The sequence below is a fragment of the Hemitrygon akajei genome, chromosome 13, assembly GCF_048418815.1.
Source record: "Hemitrygon akajei chromosome 13, sHemAka1.3, whole genome shotgun sequence".
Classification (NCBI taxonomy): Eukaryota; Metazoa; Chordata; class Chondrichthyes; order Myliobatiformes; family Dasyatidae; genus Hemitrygon; species Hemitrygon akajei.
This window is the reverse complement of record NC_133136.1, coordinates 102104086-102127989: the sequence shown is the minus strand read 5'-3', so window position 1 is coordinate 102127989 and position 23904 is coordinate 102104086. Positions and strand designations below refer to the sequence as shown.

Here is a 23904-nt window from a genome sequence, read left to right as displayed (position 1 = left end):
CCAGGACTCTCAAGTTCCTTTGCACCTCACCTTTTTTTTATTTTACCTGCATTTAGAAAATAGTCAACCCTTTCACTTCTACCAAAGTGCATAACTATATACTTCCTTGCTCTGTATTCCACTTGCCATTTCTTTGCCCATTCTCCTAAACTGTCTTTAAGTCCTTCTGTAGCCTCTCTACTTCCTCAAAGATACCTGCCCCTCCACCTATCTTCACGTCATCTGCAAACTTTGCAGCAAAGCAGTCAGTTCCATCATCCAAATCATTGACATTTAATGTAAAAAGAATCGGTCCCAACACAAACCCCTGTGGAAAACCACTAATCGCAAGCCAACAGCCAGAAAAGGCTCCCTTTATTCCCACTCTTTGCCTCCTGCCAATCATCCACTGCTTTATTCCATGTTCGAATCTTTACTGTAATACCATGGGCTCATGGCTTGTTGAACAGCCTCATGTGTGGCTCCTTGTCAAAGGTCTTCTGAACTTCAGACAGGCCTCTAAATTTCTCATCTCACAATATCCTTTGTTTCTAAGCACCTAATATAGGCTATGTTGCCACTGTGTTAGCCTGATCGCTCTGCATTTTCTGAAACAGACCATTCAATATCTTCCCTGCCAATGCTAACTGTTATCTGTCCTCCCCAAAAACATGATCTGCCCATCTTGTCTGACAAACTTGTTCCTAGTTATTAAGTTCAAGTTTATAAAAACAAGACCTTAACTTGGTTATCTCAATATGCCGATTTCTTCTTCTTGTAGAGTTTAATTGTGGTTCCAAACTAACACAAGGTGCATTATCACCAGCTTCTGAGGTGAAGAGTGGAGCAAAGAAACAGGAAGTTTACCTACTTAATCTACCCCCCCCCCCAAAATTCTCAAAATCAAAAAGTCTAATGCTTTTCAGAAAGTTGAATACACAGATATAAATATTACTATGGCAGTGATATCCTAACAAACTTTCCATTTTTTAAAACTCTGTCTGTCCCAAAGACCTCAAAGATCTCAATTTAACAATGAGATGTTTCCTTTGCACCTCATAGGGACTGCATTCAAACAGTATATGCTGCACTGTTTCTTGACGAGTGTACTCCTTGCAAATGCCCTTATCATGCATATTAATGCTGAACATGAAATTATTCAACATAGTACGTCCGATACATAAATGTGTGAGTATAGCTTACCCAACCTTTAATGCCCATCTCCCATTTGAGTTCCCACCATCCTCTGAATTTTATATAAATAATGTTCTATTCTTTTCATTGTCCTAACTTTGCTGCCACGGTGATTGAATAGATTTTTTAATTTTGGTTTTCACGTCCCTTTTATGCATCCTTAATTTTTAGCCATTGCTTGGCTGGAATGCCATCCATCTCATTTCCTTCAATCCAAACATGGACAGGGACCCATAAGAACTGGATACACAAACCTAGATCTTGCAGCTTCAACAGAATCACAAGAAGAATATCTGGCCTACACATTGAAATACCTGTTTAAATAAACGTCAAAAATGAGAACTAATCAGAGCATAGAAGGATAATCAGGACATACTACTTCAACCCATTCCATGGTTAAAATGATAGTAAGCATCTCAAATGTGAATATGGATACTCTTCTGATAGTCTTTTAATAATCACCTGAAACTTTGGAACAAAGAGAAATTCCTGAACCATGTGATACTAGATCTTTTGAATCATCTGCATGGATATGCAAGAAGCCAATACACCTGCCTTGCTGAACTACCTGTGCCACTGATATACAATCAGTCTTATATCAACCACAGACAAATATAAAAACCATGGAAGAGCGACAGAAAGGGGTACACTGGGACATTATTCCACATTAATCAACCCAAGATTTTGTACCCATTCATTTCCCATCCACCTAAAACTGAAGACCTTATGAATGCAGTGCTCCCAATACTCTACTAGTGTTGCCAATTTTGGATAACCAACTCTGTGTCCTCTTAGGTTACCTCAATAAACCATTGCTAACTGCAACCTGCGTACACGTAAAGGGAACTTCACCTATTTTTACTGTGAATGCCGAAATTGAGGATGATTTAAGAGCACCATAACATAATCTCAGTCCTTGAGCTTGAGCTTTATCTAGGGGGCTTTAGGACCGCTGGCGAGGCTGACCCATACGCAATATATTCATTATCAAAGACAGCTCTGATTAATGCAATATACATATATCAATTTCTGCTGTATCATTTTACAAAACTCAGTAACCCTCCATAGCTTTGTTGTGGTGATCCATGTTTATCCAAAATCTAGTGCACCATTTTATAATGGTTAAATTGTCCCTTCCATCAATACCCCTTGTGCATTCCTCATGGATAGTCGCCAAATACAGTAGATTCTGGCTAACTGGGCCATCGGTTAATCGGGGCAGCCATTTATTTGGGACAACTCAAAGAACAAAAAACAATTGAGAAAATAACTTGAATTTCCTTTGTTTATTTGGGACACTATGCTGCTTAATTGGGCCAAAATGAACTGGTCTCGATGTGCTCCAATTTACTGGGATCCATTATAGTGGAATCTTCCTAGAACTTAAAATGATGAAAAACAGTGAATCAAACATAAATTGTGAAAAGCACACACAAAATACTGGGGGAACTCAGCAGGCCAGGCAGCATCCGTGGAAAAGAGTACGGTCGACGTTTCGTGCATGACCCTTCAGCAGGACTGGAGAAAAAAGACGAGGAGCAGATTGAAAAGGTGGGGGTGGGAAGGAAGAAAAACAAGGTGATAGGTGAAACTGGGAGGTGGAGGGGTGAAGTAAAGAGTTGGGAAGTTGTTTAGTGAAAGAGATACAGGACTGGAGAAGGGAGAATCTGATAGGAGAGGCCAGAAGGCCATGGAAGAAAGAAAATGGGGTAGGAACACCAGAGGGAGGCGATAGGGAGGTGAGGAGATAAGGTGAGAGAGGGAAAGGGGATGGGGAATGGTGAAAGGCGTTACCAGAAGTTAAAGAAATTGATGTTCATGCTATCAGATTGGAGACTGCCCAGACGGAATATAAGGTGTTGCTCCTACAATCTGAGTGTAGCCTCATTGTGGCAGTGGAGGGGGTCATGGATAGACATATTGGAATGGGAATGGGAAGTGGAATTAAAATGAGTGGGCATTGGGAGATCCCACCTGTTCTGGCAGACGTAGCGTAGATGGTCGGCAAAGTGGTCTCCCAATCTATGTCAGGTCTCACCGATATACAGGAGACCACACTGGGAGCACCAGACGCAGTAAATGACCGTAACAGACTCACAGGTGAAGTGTCGCCTCACTTGGAAGGACTGTTTGTGGCCTGAATGCTTGCAAGGATAAGTACCAGGAGGGAGATCAGTGGGAAGGGATGTGTAGGGAACGATCCCTGCGGAAAGCAGAAAGTGAGGGGGAGGGAAGGGTGGGATCCCGTTGGAGACAGCAGAAGTTACAGAGAATTATGTGCTGGACGCAGAAGCTGGTGGTGTGGTAGGTGAGGACAACATCAACTGTACTGTTTTCCATTGATGCTGCCTGGCCTGCTGAGTTCCTCCAGCACTTTGAGTGTGTTGGTAGGATTTCCAGCATTTGCAGATTTTCTCTTGTTTATAAATAGTGAGAATTTGGGTGTTGCAAACTGTTCAGGATATCAGTGGTTCAAATCCATCTTTACTAACCAAAGCCAGTTGGTACCTACTATTGTAAACAAGAGAACTATAAATTCCTGACTGTGTTACCCCAATGTTACTTTCATGTCTACTTGAACTGACTTGTATCTCTGTTTTTAATGGTTTAAAAAAAACTGATGAATTGTGACTAGTGAGTTATTGAGCGATTGTTATTAAATCAGATTTGAAATCCAATTTTCCTGTAGGTAACTAAAATAGCCTAATTGTGTATACCTAGGAGAATTACTTAAAAATAGCTCATTACTGAATTGAGGAAACTAGGCAGAAGATTGTTGAAGATGTATTTGAACTGCACAGAACACAAAATTTTCATGTTGGGAGATGCAGGTGAAGAGTATTTGATAAAGAATATCCATTGTTGAATGCTAAGCTGGATACATAAAGAGAATACATTGAACACAATTATTAAAATACAAATAAATTTTCAAGAGACCAGCATGTATGGTGCAAATGGTTCAATTTAATAACAGAGAATGCATAAAAGTATACAACCTAAAATTCTTATTCTTTGCAGACATCCATGAAAGAAGAAAAACAAAGAATGAATGTCAGAAACATCAGAACACCAAAGCCAATCTTCCTCCCCCCATGCACAAGCAGCAGCAGAAGCATTGACACTCCCCCTCCCCCAACTTGCACCAGCAAAATCACCAACCCCTCCCCCCCCACACCCCCCACCCGCCATGCAAGCAATAGCAAAAGCTCCCAAAGAGATTTTGATCTGGAGTCCTTAAAAAAAAACACTCTAGTCCATCCCAACACTTCAGGATCTCAGAGAGGCTCTCTGTCACTAGAGAGGGAGAGGGTGAGGGAGCAAACAGCTTGGAATAGGGAGTTGTGAGTTATTAGTTTATTATTTTTTCAGAATTTATTAAATATCTTGTGAGAAATGGTATATTACAGAAACCAGCTTTTGCCATCCATAATCATGTTGTGGAATGTATTGCCCTTTCTATATAATGTGGTCAATACTTTTTAACAGATTTTAAGTGTTTAAATTTAATTCTTAAGTTTCTCATTTTAACATTAAAATGCTTTCATAATTTTCAATGCAATTGTTCTAATTTGGTAAAGTTAATTTTGTGGTATTAACTCTGCATGTGAATTGTTCAGTCATTGAACTTGTCAGGTCAAAGAATGATTTAGCCAATATAAAGGTGCCCTCTTTAACAACTAATTCACACGGTGGCAATAAGGTTGCAGGAAGCTGAGAAACATAATAGACGTATAGTGAATTGATAAAGGATTTACCATCTATCTATATCAAATAATACTAATTAAAACATTGTTACACCAGACATTGCTTATAGACTAAGATTAAGGGAATGATGTTTTATTGAGAATGAACTTGAACAGTAGCTGCTGTTGAAAAGTATTACAATTACAGTTAACTGAAACCAGAGATCTGATTCATCAGGACCTCACCATTCTATGAAAGTTTAATGTAATGAGACTGAGCAGTGCCTGATTTTCTCTCATTCTAATTCTTTTTTCCAGTGATGAAAATTACTTAATTGTAAGGTTTCCTTCATGAACAAGAAGCAGCATAGGTATTTTTACAGAATCTGTTAGGTGGTGGTGTTACTGGGTAACTCAAATCAGAGGATGTGACTTTAAAGAAACTCAAAATGGACAAACAGTCACAGTTCTCCAGCTGATCTCTAGGATTTATATGATCTGAGAAAGAAAGGTTTCTAATAAATATACTTTTGCTAAAATTACCTGACAATATATTGATTAATGACTCTTTCAATAAACCTTGGAAGGTCTAATTTATGACCTGTTTATTGAACGTTTCTGCAAATTCAGGGCATTCTGGGATACCAACGAAATTTGAGGATGCTCTGGTCTGCTAACAAAGCTGGAGGTCTCATTAATTTGACCTATTACTTGCAACACACCGAGGTTAAGATTGTAAAAATTCTGTGTTTGTTATAATTGTCTCTGGCTGTTTCATTAGAGCAGCTAATGTCCAAAACAAAATAATCAGAATCTCCTGTAGAGTTTGTAACAGTAGGAGGAGAGAATAATTTAAGATTAAACTTTGACTTGGAAGTAACTGTGAACAAATTGGAGAGGTTTTCAAATCACACTCAAATTATAGATGATATGTGTTTGATAAATGTGAACATATGAGAAGTTTGAGCTTGTCATATAAAATTCACTACATCCTACACACTTTTGCATCGCGCTTTTTAAAATACTGGACAGTACACAGTATTTCCATTGTAAACACACTTGCTCATCGAAAGGAAAGGATTTTGTTAGCTGTAAATGTGTATTTACACAAGTCTTATTTAGTTATTTATTTATTGAGATAACCACGCTGAATGGGTCCTTCTGGCCCTTCAAGCTGTGACGCTCAGTAATCCCCTGATTTAACCCTAGCCTATTCACAGGACAATTTAGAATGACCAAGTAACCTACCAACCGGAGCACCCTGAGGAAACCCACAGGGTCATGTGGAAGAAAATAAATTCTTGTATGTTTTGAATAATGTTGCCAGATTTTTTTGTGGCTGGTTGTAATTCTGCATTTTCTTTTGCTCTTGCAGGTACGTGGAAATAAGGGAGAAGTTTTATACATTCTGGATGCCAGCAATCCTCGGCATTCAAATTGGCTGCGCTTTGTCCATCAGGCCCCAACACAAGAAGTGAAAAATCTGGCTGCAATTCAGGTACACATGGGAATGCCACAGAGGCCTTGGAAGGTGGCTGATGGTTTTTCAGTTGTCTTGTTTCCATTCCTTTATATATAGCCACCTACAGTGACACTGTACCTCTCTTCAATTTGCAAGTCAGTTGTAATGCTAGTAAATTAGCATTTAGTTCTAATAGACAGTTGAGATCTATCTGTGGATTATGGTAATTATGTTTTTTTATCTGAAATAATGGGTTTCTATAAACTTGCCGTAATCTTGGTCTATTTCAGCCATGATGTAGCCTAATCAATAAATTGATGCATTCAATTTTAATTTAAACTTCTATATCAATGTCTTAAAAAATCAAACAAGAAGTACTTGGGAAAAGCAGTAATTATCATTAATCCTTGTTAAAGTTGCCATTGTGTTTTTTTAATGCTGATGCCAACTTCATTGTTATTTATAATAGAGTGGTTTAAGTTGTTCTTTACCCCATGGTTATATGGAAGTTCACAGTACGGTGGTGTTATGTTTGTTCTTAATAAAGACTAACAGCATGGGTAAAAATACTAGCACATATTTATCTGGGACACTCTAGTAATGGTTCCAGCTCAACATGAGCTCGTGTGCCCACTCACCAATGTCATTTCTGCTTCCGGGTGTACTGCCCACATTGTACTCTGGGAACTGAAGTTATTTATTATGTACACACATAATAACACATTTTCCTCCACAATAAACAATCATGATACTATATCCTCATAAACCTGCAAAAAAAAAATGCTTTCCAACAAAGATATTTACATTAACGTCAATTGTAATGAGTATATACACTTAGTACTTTCAATCAGTCTCTATGGTGGTTTAATGATCCTTTGGGTCTGCTATTTATTTTCCATATATGTATTGCTTTCATTTGCTGTATTCAGTCTCTGATCAACAAGTTCATTTCTTTCACATCCTTCTGCCAAGATTTTATCTGTTCGACCCTGTTCTTTTTCTTGCTGTGTGACCATAGTTTGCTCTATGTGCCTCATAATGGAGCTATGGACTGATCAGTGAGTCTTTGCACAAGTTCTAATTGATTCTGTCTCAATTCCCAAATCTCTTTCTGCTGGCTGTGTATCTTAGATGGCAACTCCTGTTGGTTTGTGTTGAACTGTTGCTGTTGTTCTGACCTTGGAGACTGCATGGTTCCCATTTTCCTGTTTATTTTCCCTCTTCAACTTCAGAGAGGATCGTGGAGTTACTTTTGATTTCAAGTCTTTAACTGGAAGTTGATGAACTGAAGCTTCATGGTGTGGAAGCAGGACTGCCAACTTCTCAATCCTGTGACACTGGCATCCTGACTGTCGTGCTGGTGTAGCTGGTACAGATGTCTATGGAAGGTGGAGTTATTGTGCCTCTCTTGAGCTCTCATGGATGCTGTTTCTCAAGTTAGATCAAAAAACATCTGTGTACACTTCCATAAGTGAAGTGTGGACATTTTTGGACTGTGAAGCCTGTACAAAAACACTTTTCAACAATCAGTAGCTGTGCCTTTAGTTGCTGCCCCTTGTGCTTGAAGGTCCCTGTACAGCCCCCTTTTTACTGGAACGTTCTCTTCAGTGTAACCTGTCACTTTTAATTGGGTAAATCTTGGTCTTAACTTTGAGAGTCCTGTAATTCTCCATCTGACAGCATGTTAGGCTTGTTCTTAATAAAGACAAACAGCATGGGTAAAAATGCTGGCACAGATTTATTTGGGACACTCTAGTAATGGATTCTAGCTCAACACCGAGTGTGTGCAACCTCTCCAATGTCACTGACTGTTCCGGTTCCATTGAACACTGGGGACTGACGTTTCTTGTTATTTACACACATAATAACACAGATAGTCCAAATATTTAAAGCAGAAGTGAAGATCAAACTAATGTAAGACTGTGATTCACCTTTCTCTAGGCTACCAAAGTGTTCACTTTACAGACTCAGGAGATTTGACATTCTTCTGTTTCTCCAATCCGTGATAGGATTCCTCCTTGCTCCTTATCTGGACCACCAAAGAAAATCACTTTTACTTTTTTTTCTGATACATGTTCTGTTACTAGATTCTTGTCAGTCATTTAATTGGTGTGGCCAAATATCAAACTGGAATTGTAGTGCTTTGAACATTTATCATAGCTCGTTAGGAATTTAATGCTACACAAATAATAATGGCGATGCCTATGCATAGTGCACATTTTGAATTCTGGTTGTAGTTTAGATGGCTTGGTATATTGCATTCGTATGTGGGGAATAAATATTACCTTTCACCTTCCTTACCTTTGTTCCTTCGCTTATCTGTGAATAGTCACATATGGTATAAATCTGCTGTGGAATAAGTAATTCTCAGTATGTGCATTGGGTAGCATGTAGGAAGGAGGCCTGGCATCAATCTGTGAGGATTGGTAATAACATTTCTTCCTCGCTGTTGATCAACATTGGTGTACCTCAGGGATATGTGCTTATCCCACTGCTCTACTCTATACTCATGACTGTGTGGCTAGGCATAGCTCGAATGCCATCTATAAATTTGCTGGTGATGCAACCATTGTTGGTCGAATCTCAGCTGGAGGCGAGAGGGCACATGGGAGTGAGATATACCAGCTAGTTGAGTGCTGTCGCAGCAACAACCATGCACTCAACGTCAGTAAGATCAAAGAGCTGATTGTGGACTTCAGAAGGGATAAGATGAGGGAACAGAAATCAATCTTCATAGAGGGATCAGAAGTGGAGAGAATAAATAATTTTATGTTCCTGGATGTCAATATCTCTGAGGATCTAACCTGGTCACAAGATATCATTGCAGCTATAAAGGCAAGACAGCAGCTGTATTTCATTAGGAGATCTGGTATGTCATTGTCTGGTTTGGGGGATTGAAAGAAGCTACAGAAAGTTGTAAACATTGGTCAGCTTCACCTTTGGTACGAGCCTCCATAGTGCCCAAGACATTGTCAAGGAGTGGTGCCTCAGAAAGGTGGCGTCCATTATTAAGGACCCTTATCAACCAGACCATGCCTCTTCTCATTGTTACAATCAGGAAGGAGGTACAGAAGCCAGAAGGCACACACTCAGTGATTCAGGAACAACTTCTTTCCCTTTGCTATCCAATTTCTAAATGGACAGGGAACCCATGAGTGCTAACTCATTTTTATTATTATTAAGATGAAAAAATATGCAGATGCTGGAAATTGAGGCAACACACAAATTGCTGGAGGAACTTAACAGGCCAGGCAGCATCTAAGGGGAAAAAAGTAAACAGTCGATGTATCAGGCTGAGACCCTTCATCCCAGCCCTGAAGAAGGGTCTCAGCCAGAAGTGTTGACTAATTACGCTTTTCTATAGATGCTGCCTGGCCTGCTGAATTCCTCCAGCATTTTGTGTGCGTGTTACAGGCTCTTCTGCCCTTAATTTTTTTAAATTCTTTTAAAAAAAAAATTATTTCTGTTTTTGCACGATTTTTAATTTAACTATTATTATATAGTGCCTATAAAAAGTATTTAACCCCCTCCCCGGAAGTTTTCATGTTTTATTGTTTTACAACATTAAGTCACTGTGGATTTAATTTGGCTGTTTTTGACACTGATCAACAGAAGAAAACTTTAATATCAAAGTGAAAACAGATCTCTATAAAGTGATCTCAATTAATTACAGATATGAAACACAAAATAATTGATTAAGTTTTTATCTCCTTTAATATGACACACCAAATCATCACTGGTGCAGCCAATTGGTTTTAGAAGTCACATAATTAGTTAAACGGAGATCACCTGTGGCAGTCACAGCGTTTCAATTGACTGTAGTAAAATACACCTGTGTCTGGAAGGTCCAACTGCTGGTGAGTCAGTATCCTGGCAAAAACTACACCATGAAGACAAAAGAACACTCCAAGCAACTCTGCAAAAAGGTTACTGAAAAATGCAAGTAAGGAGATGGATACAAGAAAATTTCCAAGCCACTGAATATCTTTTAGAGTACAGTTAAGTCAATCATGAAGAAATGAAAAGAATATGGCACAGCTATAAATCTGCCTGGAGCAGGCCATCTCAAAAACTGAGTGACCGAGCAAGAAGGGTACTGGTGAGGGGGGCAACCAAGACAGCTCTGGAGGAGTGACAAGCTTTAGTGGCTGAGATGTGAGAGTCTGCGTATACAACAACCTTTGCCTGGGTGCTTCACCAATCAGAGCTTTATGGGAGAGTGGCAGAGAGGAAGCCACTGCTTTTAGAAAAAAACTCACATGAAACCTTGGCTGGAATTTACCAGAAGGCATGTGGGAGACTGCATTCAGCTGGAAGAAGGTTTGATGGTCTGATGAAACCAAAGTTGAGCTTTTTGGCCATCAAACTGAATGCTGTGTTTGGTGGAAGCCAAACTCCGCACATCATCAAAATCACACCATCCCTATCGTGAAGCATGGTGGTGGCTGCATCTTGCTGTGGGGATGCTTCACTGCAGCAGGCCCTGGAAGGCTTGTGAAGGTAGAGGGGAAAATGAATGCAACAAAATACAGGGAAATCCTGGAGGAAAACCTGATGTAGTCCGCAAGAGAATTGTGACTTAGGAGATTTGTTTTACACTAAGACAATGAGCCCAGGCATAAAGACAAAGCCACACAGGAATGGCTTAAAAACAACAAAGTTAATGTCGTGGAGTGACCAAGTCAACGTGCAGGCCTCAGTCCAATTGAGAATTTGTGGCTGGACTTGAAAATGCCTGTTCACTCACAATCCCCTTGCAAGTTGACAGAGCTTGAGCAGTTTTTGTAAGAAGAATGGGGAAAAATTGTAGTGTCCAGATGTGCAAAGCTGATAGAGACCTATTTAAGGCTGTAATTGCTGCCAAATGTGCATCTGCTAAATACTGACTTGAAGGGGTTGAATACTAATGCAATCAATTATTTTGTGTTTTATAGTTGTAATTAATTTAGACCACTTTGTAGAGATCTGTTTTCACTTTGACATGAAAGAGTCCTTTTCTGTTGATCAGCATAAAAAAAGCCAAATTAAATCCACTGTGATTCAATGTTGTAAAACAATAAAATATGAAAACTTCTGGGGTGGTGGGAATTCTTTTAAAGGCACTGTACTTGCTGTGATTGATTATTTAGTGGCAGCCGTACATTGCCATACTAAGTTAAATTTCATGACATATGTCAGTGATGTTAAACCTGATTCTGATCCATTTCATTGCTGCAGTATATGTTGGTCAACTACTGTGGCCCTGCTCTCACTAATCGAGACTCCTCCCTGTTCACCATTCCATGCACAGCATGTACCACATGGCAGTATTGTCCAATTCACCTGTTTAATATTCTTGTATTATCTTGAACTCCAAGACCAGCATTTATTGGTGACTAATAATCGTTTTTTGCTCACATTATTTACAAACAGAGATCTGGGTTTTGGCCTGCATTGGCCATTCGGTGCTCCCAGTTGCATTCCCTTTCAGTTCTCCTTTCTGTCCCTATGCTGACTTGCTCATCTTCATCCTTCCTTCTGTCAGGGTGAAGCCCAATTTAACTTCTTATTCCACCTGGGTAGCCCGCAACCTAACGAGATGGAAATTGGACTTTCCAATTTTAGAACCCCCCTCTTTCCTTCCTATCTCTCCTCAAATCTTGTTCCAGTACTCACATTTTTATCTCCTTTCCCTCCCACCCATTCCCTACCACAACCCTCATCTTCTATTTCATCACTTTCTCCCCCTCTCCTGGTTCCTTCTATTCACCCACTACACACGCAGTTCACCTCCTGGCTCCCCCTACACCCCCAACATTCATCTGATTCAGTGCCTGATTCCATCTCTCCCTAATGATCCCCATTCTCACTTTCATTTCTTATCAGATTCTAGCATTGTGTTCCTTTGTGTTCCTATTTGTCTCCTTCCAACAGTTGTCTCTAACTTTCACATTCTCTCCCTCCACCTTCTCCATCTGCCTTTTGTTTTCTGTTTGTCTGCCTGTCACTGTCTTCCAACCCCACACCTACTCCCCTCCCCTAACCGGCACAACCTTCTTACACCCCTCCTCAGTCCACCAATCACCCTGAACTTCTGTCTCACTTCCCTTCTCGTGTTCTTGCCAGTTTGCTTCCCCACTTTTAGTCCTGATACAGGGTCTTGCCCTGAAAAATCAACATATTTCCTTTACCTGCTCAGCCCACCGAGTTCCTGCAAGCAGCTGATGGGAACTCCACATTCCAGAATCTCTGTCTCCATTATGTTACACTTTATTTAATGTTTTTTAAAAATATATATAGTTCTTTCTAACAAGTCAATTAATATACAGGTTCTCTTAATTTTTGAGAGGCATAGATTTAAACTTTTATGAAAGATAATTCATAAATTTGAAGGATACTGCAGAGTGTACGTACATTTCTGTCTATGTAACTACTTTTCAATCTGACTCAAAGGCAGCTAGTACTAAATCCCATATTGGGAAAGCTCTCAGTTACAAGCTAGAGTAAAGAAATGCTGAAGGGTATGGGGCATGAAATATTCGAAGTTAACGATTACTATTTTTAAAATATTAGCTCACTGAAATAATAATCATTTTGTCAGTTGCAGTCAGTTACTTATTAAGCTATGGTTTATTGTTTCATAAACGTTCAAGATTTCCTTCAAAGCAACAATTGGAACTAGTACAAATTGGAGGTAAAGTCCTCGAAAGAGTTTGCGGATGACCCATTGATAACACTGCTGGTTAGTTCGATGCACCAGATTATTTTCTTTCGGACCCCAGAATTCAATTTTGACCTCTCAAGGTCCTGTAGTAATTGCTGCCAAAGAATGTTCTGAGATTTATTGCAGAGGAACTGGTATAGGGGATACATTTCTAAATTCCCCAACCTTTATTTTTTTATGAGGAAATCATTAGACTTCCAATATCATCAATCCTGGTTGTTTAAGATTGATGTTGAATCCATCTCTCCTCACATGAATAATGTACTGCTTCACTGAGGACTTGGTTGTGATGACAAACTTGCATTAGAAAGCCCATAACGTAATTTGAGTCAGAAACATAAGATACAGATGGAAGTGTTTCGTTTAGCTGATAGTATATTATTTTTCACCATGTTGAGGATGAAGAGACTAAGACTTTTAGCCCATTTTCACTTAGTCTCTATACGTGATCTGGTTTGTCATTTCAGCCTGAATGGCAGGGTGTAAAATAATTGTTAAGTGTTTGTGTTATTATTTTAAGTTTCTCCCTCCTTGTTTTCCTTCACCAATGATGGGGATTTGGGATTATCTGACTGCTTATTTATCCCATGTTTTCTTTGTTGTTGAGGGCATTTGTAGCTCCCTTATTGACCTGCTATGAAAAACTGATTCAAGGGCAGAAGTTGAAATTTTACCTAAGTTTGTAGTACCTCAAAATCTTGGACTTTTCTCATTGGAAAATAAAGTAACTTATTGTTTATTTATTTTGCATTCTTGGTACTTACCTTTTCACATTAAAAATGAAAACTTTACCAAATCTCAATGGTAATGGAATTTCCCCAATCCGGTTAATGGTTAGTCAATGTACAGCCCAGTGGAACTCTGCTTGCATCTTCCTGCATCTGAAATTACCCATAAAAACTAATCTGATTTATTTATCCCAGTATCTATATGGTGTTCTGAAATAATAATCTTACATATGAAGTATGTTTAAGTTAACATTACTCCTGTGTAATGGAGTATAGTCTGCAATAATAACTGAATCTCTTCGCCATGGTTCAGTAGAAATCACTGCCTTAGTTGTACTTTTAAGTAGAGACAAGAAGGGAGACATATTTATGTCTTAAAAGTTGCTCTTTGAATGGCTAATCGTACTCCACTCACCAGTAGGCTGTTGCTTTTAATTGTTTTCGTTTAGTTTATTGATGATTCCAGTAAAATGTTTGCATCAGAAGGAATTGGAAAGCCGCCTTTGATGCATTTGACATCAATTCCAGATCAGAGCATTAGAGAAGATTTTGTTGCTGTTATTGTGTAATGTGAAATGGGCCCATTGAGATATCTGCATTCTACAACTGTCAGTAGAGTGCCTGCTGCCATAATAACAAGTAAAAACTGAAACAGCAATCCAACTGTTTTGGCATATTTTGGAAAGTGTGCAACCTGTTTCCTTCTCATGGGAGCCCATGTGTGATTTATTATATTCTGCAGACCCTTGATAACAACATGAGGAGATGATGTGTGGACTCCTACTTATGGAGAACAGGCCAGTTCCTATTTTGGAAATATATGGATATTGTACTGCTTAGATGGAATTCCCAAAAGGCAGTAACTCTTCTGCTAGAGTGAGTTAACACTGCCGATAGGTTTAACTAAATTCTGGGGTTAGCAAATGTTGAAAGAGAAGGTGATGAAATGACTTGAGACCAATGAGGCCAAGTGGGGAATTGGTTATTATCTCTTTGTACATAGTAATTGTTTAGATTCTCAGAACATGACTGTTTTATTGGTGACAGAACTGATACTAAGTTATTGTGCATGACAATATAAATGAAACAGTTGCAAATAGGCTAATTACTGGATATGCAAGATCCAGATGAGAGTGAGTCTATCATCATGTGTTGCACTACTTGATAAAATGTTATTATTTGGCCTTAATAAAGAGCAAGGTAGACATAAGCAAATAAACTGAGTAATTTGTTCATTAGATGTGGACTTGGCTTACCTAATCGGTCACTGGATTGAGTGCCTAGTTGAGTCATTTTGGAAGGCTGCCAAGAGGCATCCACATTTGTATAAACAAAACCAAAAAAGGCCATTTTTTTTTCCATGATGAGCATTAGTGAACATTATATATTTTTTACAGGGCCTCTGCTCTAATGATTTCAGGTTTACTTAATTATTTGAATTAAAAATCCCTGGCTGCTATGTGGGATTTAAACTTGTAACTCTAGATTAATACTCAGGCTCTGTATACTAGTTCAGTGCCTTAAATTTGAATTTGTACTTGAATTGGCATGTTTTCTAGCATTTACCATTGAGAGCAACAGTATAAAGCCACTCGTAACTGCAATGAGAACAAAGAATGTTGAAAATGCTCTGCTGATCAGGAAAAATGTAGAGAGAGGGAGAAGGGGAAAGAATGTAGCAGGCTGATATCCTTTTAGAAACATAGAAACATAGAAAATAGGTACAGGAGTAGGCCATTCGGCTCTTCGAGCCTGCACCGCCATTCAGTATGATTATGGCTGATCATCCAATTCAGAACCCTGTACCTGCTTTCTCTCCATACCCCCTGATCCCTTTAGCCACAAGGGCCATATCTAACTTCCTCTTAAATATAGCCAATGAACCGCCAGATTCACCACTCTCTGTGTGAATAAGTTTTTCCTCATCTCGGTCCTAAAAGGCTTCCCCTTTATCCTTAAACTGTGACCCCTCATTCTGGACTTCCCCAACATCGGAAGCAATCTTCCTGCATCTAGCCTGTCCAATCCCTTTAGAATTTTATATGTTTCAATAAGATCCCCCCTCAATCTTCTAAATTCCAGTGAGTATAAGCCTAGTTGATCCAGTCTTTCTTCATATGAAAGTCCTGCCATCCCAGGAATCAATCTGGTGAACCTTCTCTGTACTCCCTCTATGGCAAGAATGTCTTACCTGTTCCGGCCAGTTCTAATACAAACTGAAAAGTCTGCACTATCTCAAGTCAGAAGATCGGATAGTGTTCTTTGAATTAACTTGAGTGTAGTTGCAACTTTATGAAGTAATCATGCCAGTTATCCTAACTTGTTCCATCATGACCTGGATGAAACACCAATGTCCATGAATGGAAAAGCCTACAAAAAGTAATAGATGTAGCTCAGTCTGTCCCAGGCAAAGCCCTCCCTCCATTGTGCATTTCTACAATGAGCATTGCCACAAGAAAGCAGCATTCATCATCAAGGACTCCCACCATCCAGGTCAAACTCTTTTCTTACTGCTGCCATTGGGAAGGTGGTAGAGGAGCCTTAGGTTCCACACCATCAGATTCAGGAACAGTTAGTTATTACCCTTCAACCATTAGTCTGTGTAACCAGCATAGATAGCTTCACTCACCTCAACTCTGAACAGATTCCGCAACACATGGACTCGCTTGCAAGGACTCCCTATCGTGTTCTTAGTGTTATTTATTTTCTAACAAGAGAAAAGCTGCAGCTGGTGGAAATCCAAAGCAACACACACAAAATGCTGGAGGAGCTCAGCAGGTCAGGCAGTATCTATGGAAATGAGTAAACAGTTGACATTTCAGACTGAGACCCTTCTTCTGGACTGAGAGAAGGGGAGTGATGCCTGATTTAGTAGGTGGGGGATAATGGGAAAGAGGCTAGCTGGAAGGTAATTGGTGAAGGTAATTGGTGAAGCCAAGGGGTGGGAAAGATCAAGGGCTGGAGAAGAAGGAATCTGATAGGAAAGGAGAGGAGAGAAAGGGAAGGAGGAGGGGACTCAGAAATATTAGGCAGCTAAGAAGAAGTGAAAGGTCAGAATGGGAATGGAGGAAGTGGAGGGAGGGGGAAATTTCGTTCACCAGAAGGAGAAATTGATATTCTTGCCATCGGGTTGGAGGGTACCCAGACGGAATATAAGGTGTTGCTCCTCCGCCCTTGGCACAAGAGGAGGCCATGGACTGACGTGTTGGAATGGGAATCAGAATTAAAATGTTTGGTCATTGGGAAGACCTGCTTGTGGCAGATGGCGTGGAGGTGCTTGACGAAGTAGTGACTCTATCTCTGTTAAGGTGGCGAGAAGATGGGGTGAGCGCGGATGTACGGGAAATGGAGCAGATGTGGGTGGGAGCTCTATCAATAGTGGAGGAAGGGAAACTCTGCTCTTTATAAAAGGAGAATATGTCTGATGTCCTGGAATGGAAAGCCACATCCTGGGAACAGGCGATGGGGTGGTGTGATCAAAACTAAATTCCCACCCCTTCGTCTATTCCCCCACTCTGGCCTTTCACTTCTTCTCAGCTGCCTATTTCTTCACCCGGACCCCTCCTCCTTCCCTTTCTCCTATTATCTATTCTTCTATCAGCCTCTTTCTTCTCCAGCCCCTGCCCTTTCCCACCTGTCAGGCTTCACCAATCACTTTCCAGCTAGCCCCTTTCTCCTCCCCCCACCTTTTAACTTGGGCACCTCCCACCTTCCCTCTCAATCCTGAAGAAGGGTCTTGGCACGAAGTAGCAACTGTTTATTCATTTCCAAAAGAGTGGAGAGCTAGATGAAGAGGGTTTGAGAGCTGAAGTGAAAGCACTAGAATAGGGTCAATTGAGACCCCTGTTGACAATGCAGGAGAGGAAATCATGGCTGAACAAAAAGGAAGAGAACCTGGAAATTCCGATATGGAAGATGGGGCAATCAGAATAAGACCACAAGACCTGGAGCAGAATGGATATGCTGAATGTCGAGAAATTGGAAGAACTTGCAGGAAGCAGAGTGAAAGGAGGTGTTAAGATAGCTGTAGGAGTCAGTGGCTTTTAATGGATGGTGATCGCTTACCTGCTCTATTAGATGGAAATAGTGAAAGGGCAGAAAAGTGTCAGAGGTGGGCCTCTTGAAAGCAAGATTATGATATATGTTGGTTGCAAATGTGGTGATTTTTTTTTTCTTTGTCACTGTCCCTTTTTTATTCAAGATCACGCCGAGCTGCCGTCTCCACTGCAGTTGTGCCTCACGCTTGTTTGTTTTGTTATTTTTTAGAATTATAATTCATATGGATGGTTTTAGGGACAGAGAGGGGTGTTAGGGGTATGTTTAGGGGTAGGGATGTGGAGGAATTAGAGTACAGGCTGAAGCCTTTGCACCACACTTGAAGGCTAGAGACTAATTTGTGGTTGGATATTGGGCCCAGAAACAGGTGAGGACTTTTGGGACTCCGTCATTGGCAAGACCAGAGTTGAGGCCTAATTTCAAAGCTCCGTCATCAGGCTTTTGAGACATGAAAATCAGGCCTTCATGCACAGTTTTCACTTATCATCATCTATGAGTCCTGGGTCGATACTGAAGATGGAAGCTCAAAGGTCATTTGGAAGTTGTTGAAACCCGATGGCCGGAGTCTAGGTCTGTGAGTCTCTGAAAGTCCACTGAGGAAGTCAGGGCCCAGTGTCTGTGAGTCCATGAGTCTGTTGGAGGCTGAAGATGGCGGCCTCTCCGAGGGTTAAAGGACTGTATGTGTGTAGGGAGGAACGGGGATGGTCTGCTTTTGTTGCTTGGTATGTTCTATCTTATTGTGGTCTGCTTTGTCCTGCCAAGCATTATGGGTGTGATATGTTGGCACTGGAAGTGCGGTGACGCTTGTGGGCTGTCCACAGCCCATCCTTGCGTGTGTTGGTTGTTAACACAAATGACACATTTCACTGTATGTTTTGATGTACTGTAGATGCAATAGATCTAAATCTGAAGTCTGATGCTCTGGAGCTTTGTATGAGAGGAGGAAACAATACCAATATAGTCATCTAGAGAGTGAAGAAAGAGCTAAGGTGTTGCCTGACAGGAATAAAACAAATACTATTCCATATATCCCACAAAGGCAGAGATTGAACCCATGTGCATTCTTATAGCTGGAGTAAGTGAGAGGGAGAAGTTGCACATTATTAAAACGAGATGAAATGGTTTGGAGGAGGGACAGTATGGGTCTCTGATCAAGGAAAAGTCAAAGATCTCTCAGGGTATCTTAGTGAAGGATGGAGGTATAGTGAGATTGAATGTACTGTATATACTGAAATTGAGCAATTTGGGGCAAAAGACCAGAAACATTCAAAGTGACAGATGTTGAGGAGATTAGGTGAAGGAGAGTGAATGCAGTGAAGAGGGGAAGTTCTGTGGGATAGGAACAGGTATAAACAATGGGTCTACTAGGACAGTCCTGCTTATGGATTTAGAGAGGAGTTAAAAGGAAGACTTCCTGAATATTTTAAGTCCATCTTTCTGAGCAGTGTCAAATTATAATAATTTAAATTCAAATGTGATATTTTTGTTTCATAATATACTATTTATTTTAAATATGAGACTCATTTACTCAAGTAGAATGAATTGTTATTATAAAAAGGAATTAAGAGCAATAATCTCTATAATATGTTGTGCTACGGTGTAAGAGGAAACAACAGTTTTTTCTTGGGGAGCAAAGTGTTTGCCAAAGCAATCAATACAGACTTATGAGAGTTTTAAGAACAGGTTGGAATGTTCTTTTGATTATAACGTGTTTATTTTCCAACTCTTCTTGTAATCACCAGCCATTAAGGTTGGAGGTAGGACATATTAAAATACCAAAGGCAAGAAGTTCATTGACGTTGATGCAGAGCTGGAAGTCACTGGAAGTTGTTAATAAGCAGCAAGTATTTGTTAGACTGCCATTTCCATAAAGCTTATTCTGCTGCCCTCACTGTGCACCGAGCTAAACAACCTTTCTCAAATCACACCATGGAGGTTTTCTTTTAGAGATTTTTTAATGAGAATTTTTTTTGTGAAACCATAGAGAGTTAACTAAAATGTGTATTAAATTCAATACAGAATTATCTGCATATACTAATACTGTTGATTTTAAGAGGTGTTAAACAAGGTAGTATATGTATGTAACATCCCATATCTATATGATGTAAGCACAAGGCACAAAGATAAACTTAAATATAATACTTTGTTCAAAATATATCTACTAAACGTTTAACAATATTACCAATATTACTTACAGATATTGCTGTTTCAATGGCAAATAAAGAGCAGATGGAGATGAATGTCTTTCCACTGTGTATTTCAAATCGGAATAAAAACTGCCTGCGCAGGAAGTGGTATGAAAAGCAGCTTGTGTATAGAAAGCAACAATCATACAAAATGATCTGCGGCTCTCGTGGCCAGAACACTTGTGGCCAAGAACGGATTAACTATATAAAGAACTGCAAATTATTTCTTTCAAACTATACATTACAACTTTAGCTTTAAAAATGTTTAAGATACTCAGAATAGTGAGTTTTAGACATATTTCTAATTGTCTTTGGTTGATATGTATAGCTTATTTGTTGTCATGCCACGACTGAGGGACAATACACAAACATACTAAGGACAGCAGCAGGTTTCCTGGTTGGAAGTCCAGTATAGCTGTTGGTTCAATGTTCTTAACCTGTTGAAAAATTATTCAAAATGAGTTTGTTTGAGTCAGCTGTCATGTCTTTTGAAATGTTAATTTATGAAATTTTTTTAGCTTGTAATAGATATTTTAGGATGAGTTCTGTTCCAGATTAATTAATCACCAGTCAAACATGAGATTTGTTTATTGGTCTCAAATTTAAATAGTCCAAGTAATTATTATTGTCTATTTTGATTATACATTAAGACAGTATTTTCAGAGAGAATGGCAGCTGAGACAAATTGAAAGTGTTATGTCTCCCCTGATGTGATTTGTTATTTTATTTCTAATTACTAGATCTCACTGCTTACTTGTAACTTCACAAATGTTGTTGATGACTTATTATCTCATATAAAGCAATCAGCTTTCATCAAGTCAGAAATTTTATATTGTTTGTACATTTCATTTAGTTGCTAGTAGTTAGAAACACTTAGGTAGAAGTCGAAGGAATTTCATTCAATATTTGGATCTACTTTTTGTGAGAATGCTGGGAAGTATTGTCTTTTTACATCAGCTTCCTGCATACTGTAAGGCGTTGGTGAATAATAAAACTGTCCTCAAACTGCAGCTATGTGGGACTGCAGTTTACCGATCTGTCTAGCTTAAGAAAACGGGGAAACTATCGAGCGAGGGCAGAATAAAAAGAGATCTGAGTATTCTGTATATCTCCAGCCCTTGCTCAGACATTGCATTGTCCAGAGCATGTTATCTATCACTGGTTGAATCGCACGGCATTGAAGATCTGTTTCCATTGAAATTACCTCACAATTTCCTTAAATATACATCAGAATGTTGGCAGAGAGCCTGATTAATATTTCTCTGAAAACTGACTTCAGCTTACTCAAGTATATTTGGAGTTTTCCACTTTCCACCCTATCATTATGGTCTCTCTGCATCAGCAAAGTCTCTTCCAAGCAAAACTTTCTTCACAATGATTGGAAATCTAAAATGAACTCTTTTCTATTGACACACTAATGCGGTAGATAAAACATCTAAAGCAAAATTTCTAAAGAATTTAGGGTGCCTAAGACTTTTTGCACGGTCCTCTATAAGATACAATAGAAGTCTATATTTTGGCATCCAATAGCTCTTTGATTAATGTGATCAAAGTAGGTATTTCTGAAGGATACAACATTGAACTATCATTTATATTTGAGGTTTGCAATCAATAACATACTTGACACATTTCATGTATAGTTTTAATAGCATAGTCTTGCTAAACCAAAATAGATGCATCTCTTTTAAATATTATATCCACAAGAACAATATACTGGATTGTAGGTTAATTGGTCATTGTAAATTGTCCTGTGATTAGGCTGGGGTTAAATCGGGTGTTACTAGGGCAGCACAGCTCGAAGGGCCTATTCCGCACTGTATCTCTAAATATGGTAAATAGATAAAAATATTCATTAGGGAGTCTTCTGGAGTTATGTGAATATAACACCTATCAATTCAAGCAAGAACTAGGCTTCAGTTCTTACTGTAAATGCAAATACGTTCAGGAAGCTTGCAATTGGTCTTCAGTGTTTTTTGTAAATTGCAAGCAGTAAATTGAAGTTAAAAGCACAGCCTGCTCCACAAACTAAGAATTTCATATGCAAGAGCCAAACATTAAGACAATGGGTTTGTGAAAATTGTCTTGCATCAAACCAGGGAACATAGCTGGTTATTTGCACCATTGTGAATTGCGTGAAGCTGGCAGACCAAACGGATGTTGAATCTTGGCATATCAATCATGATCACGGGTATAGATAATCAATAGTCTTTGTGTACTTACTATATTTATGTACTCAGAGACAGCCCTGAAAATGTTAATTTTGGTTGTCTGGCTCTCTGTTGTCAAAAGGTTTTAGAATATTTGTGTCAATTAGTTTCTCCCAAAGGTGTTTGAACCTTCAGAAGTGTCTAATCAATTACAACATACTTCCACTCAAAGGGACCATTTGTCAACCCAGAGTACTGAAGTGACCAATGCCATTTTAACTATTGAAATTGTACTGAATCTTCTCCTGTTACCGTTTGATCTTACGGGTATTAAAATGTGATGTTCCTTTGGGTTTGTGAGACTCTACTGAGACAACTGTTCTCTCTAAGCTATGCGGGTCCACAGCCACACAATAATTGAAATGCTCCGGCGCAGATAGCCTTTGTTGCCATGCAGCTGGAATTTCCTTTTATACAATGGCAATATAATTTTGATATTTTGCTGATACAATTTTGAAATCTGTTAATATAATTATGAAATATCCTGTAATTATGTGCTAATAAATATATTCCATAAATTTTCAAAATAATAAGTGCACCACAACCTTTGAAACATTTTAGAGCTTTGACATAACTACATCATCTGTGTTTTAAGTTACAACACTGTTACAAATTGTAACAATAAATACAGAATGGAAGTTGGCAGCTCATTTTTAATAAACTGTCGGCCCGCTAAGCGCAGACACTGTCTGTTTAAAGGTTTACAAAACACTGAATATTTTCATTGTACTGTATTTCATTATACCGTTCAATGAATAAATAAAATCAAAAGTACATGATTTTTCAATTTTCAGTCTAAATATTCATAGTATGCATACAGTACTATGTAAAAGCCTTTGGCACATACATATGGCTAGGGTGCCGAAGACTGTGGCACAGTACTGCATTTATCAATGTGGAGTGGAGAGTGAGATTAAAGAACGCTGGGAATGGTGAAGATGGAGTGCCACAGGAGGTGTGTGGGGCAGGTGGGTCAGAAAAGGAGTGCCATGGGTAGAGGGTGGTGTGGGTGAAAGCACACCCAGCCTTGAGAAACCAGGCAAATTTATTAGGTTCCAAACAATTGGATTATTTATCATTAAAGCTTGTCTCTCTGGTGCTTCCTGCTCCCTTCCTTTCCCCAACCATGATTCCCCTCTCCCAACCCCCTTCCCACTCTGTCCACAATAGAGACCCATATCACAATCAGATTTATCATCGTTCACATATGTCATGATTTTCTTTTTGCAGCAGTACTGTGCAATACATAAATTTACTACAGTACTATACAAAGTCTTAGGCACCATTACTATATATTTGTGCTTAAGGCTTTTGCACAGTACTGAATTACAAAAAAAAATTAAAAAGCGACAGTTTTCAGGTTGTTTAAATATTTCATTCTCAGGCAATGCAGCTGCTAAAAAAAATTAGAGGAAGCATTGATCTAGAGTGTCTCCAGGAAAATGCCTGCTTCTGCTGAATAAAGACTTGTATATCACCCGCTTCAGCGTCTCTCCAGTGACTTCAATCACAATCCCAGCAATGTCTGCCAGTAAATTGAATAAATTATACAAACCAGCAATGGATTAACAGATCTAGAGCAAATTATCTTTCCTCTATGTTAGGCTGTCCATAAAGAGAGTGAACCCTCAGAAGGCAGACGGTCCCGACAGAGTACCTGGTAATGCTCTGAAAACTTGTGCCAACCAACTGGTGGGAGTATTCAA

General features: G+C 39.3%; 1 protein-coding gene across 5 annotated transcripts in view; it reads left to right on the top strand.

Moving 5' to 3' along the window:
- The window catches only part of prdm5 (PR domain containing 5), a 299425-nt gene that overhangs the window by 25331 nt on the left and 250190 nt on the right, over positions 1-23904 (top strand). For all 5 annotated transcript variants that reach the window (XR_012101305.1, XM_073065178.1, XM_073065176.1 and 2 more), the window contains exon 3: positions 6232-6354. Coding sequence is in view for 4 of the 5 variants with exons in the window: in XM_073065178.1 (XP_072921279.1) it covers positions 6232-6354 (123 nt within the window). In the remaining variant the exon portion in view is untranslated. The remainder of the gene's footprint in view (positions 1-6231; positions 6355-23904) is intronic.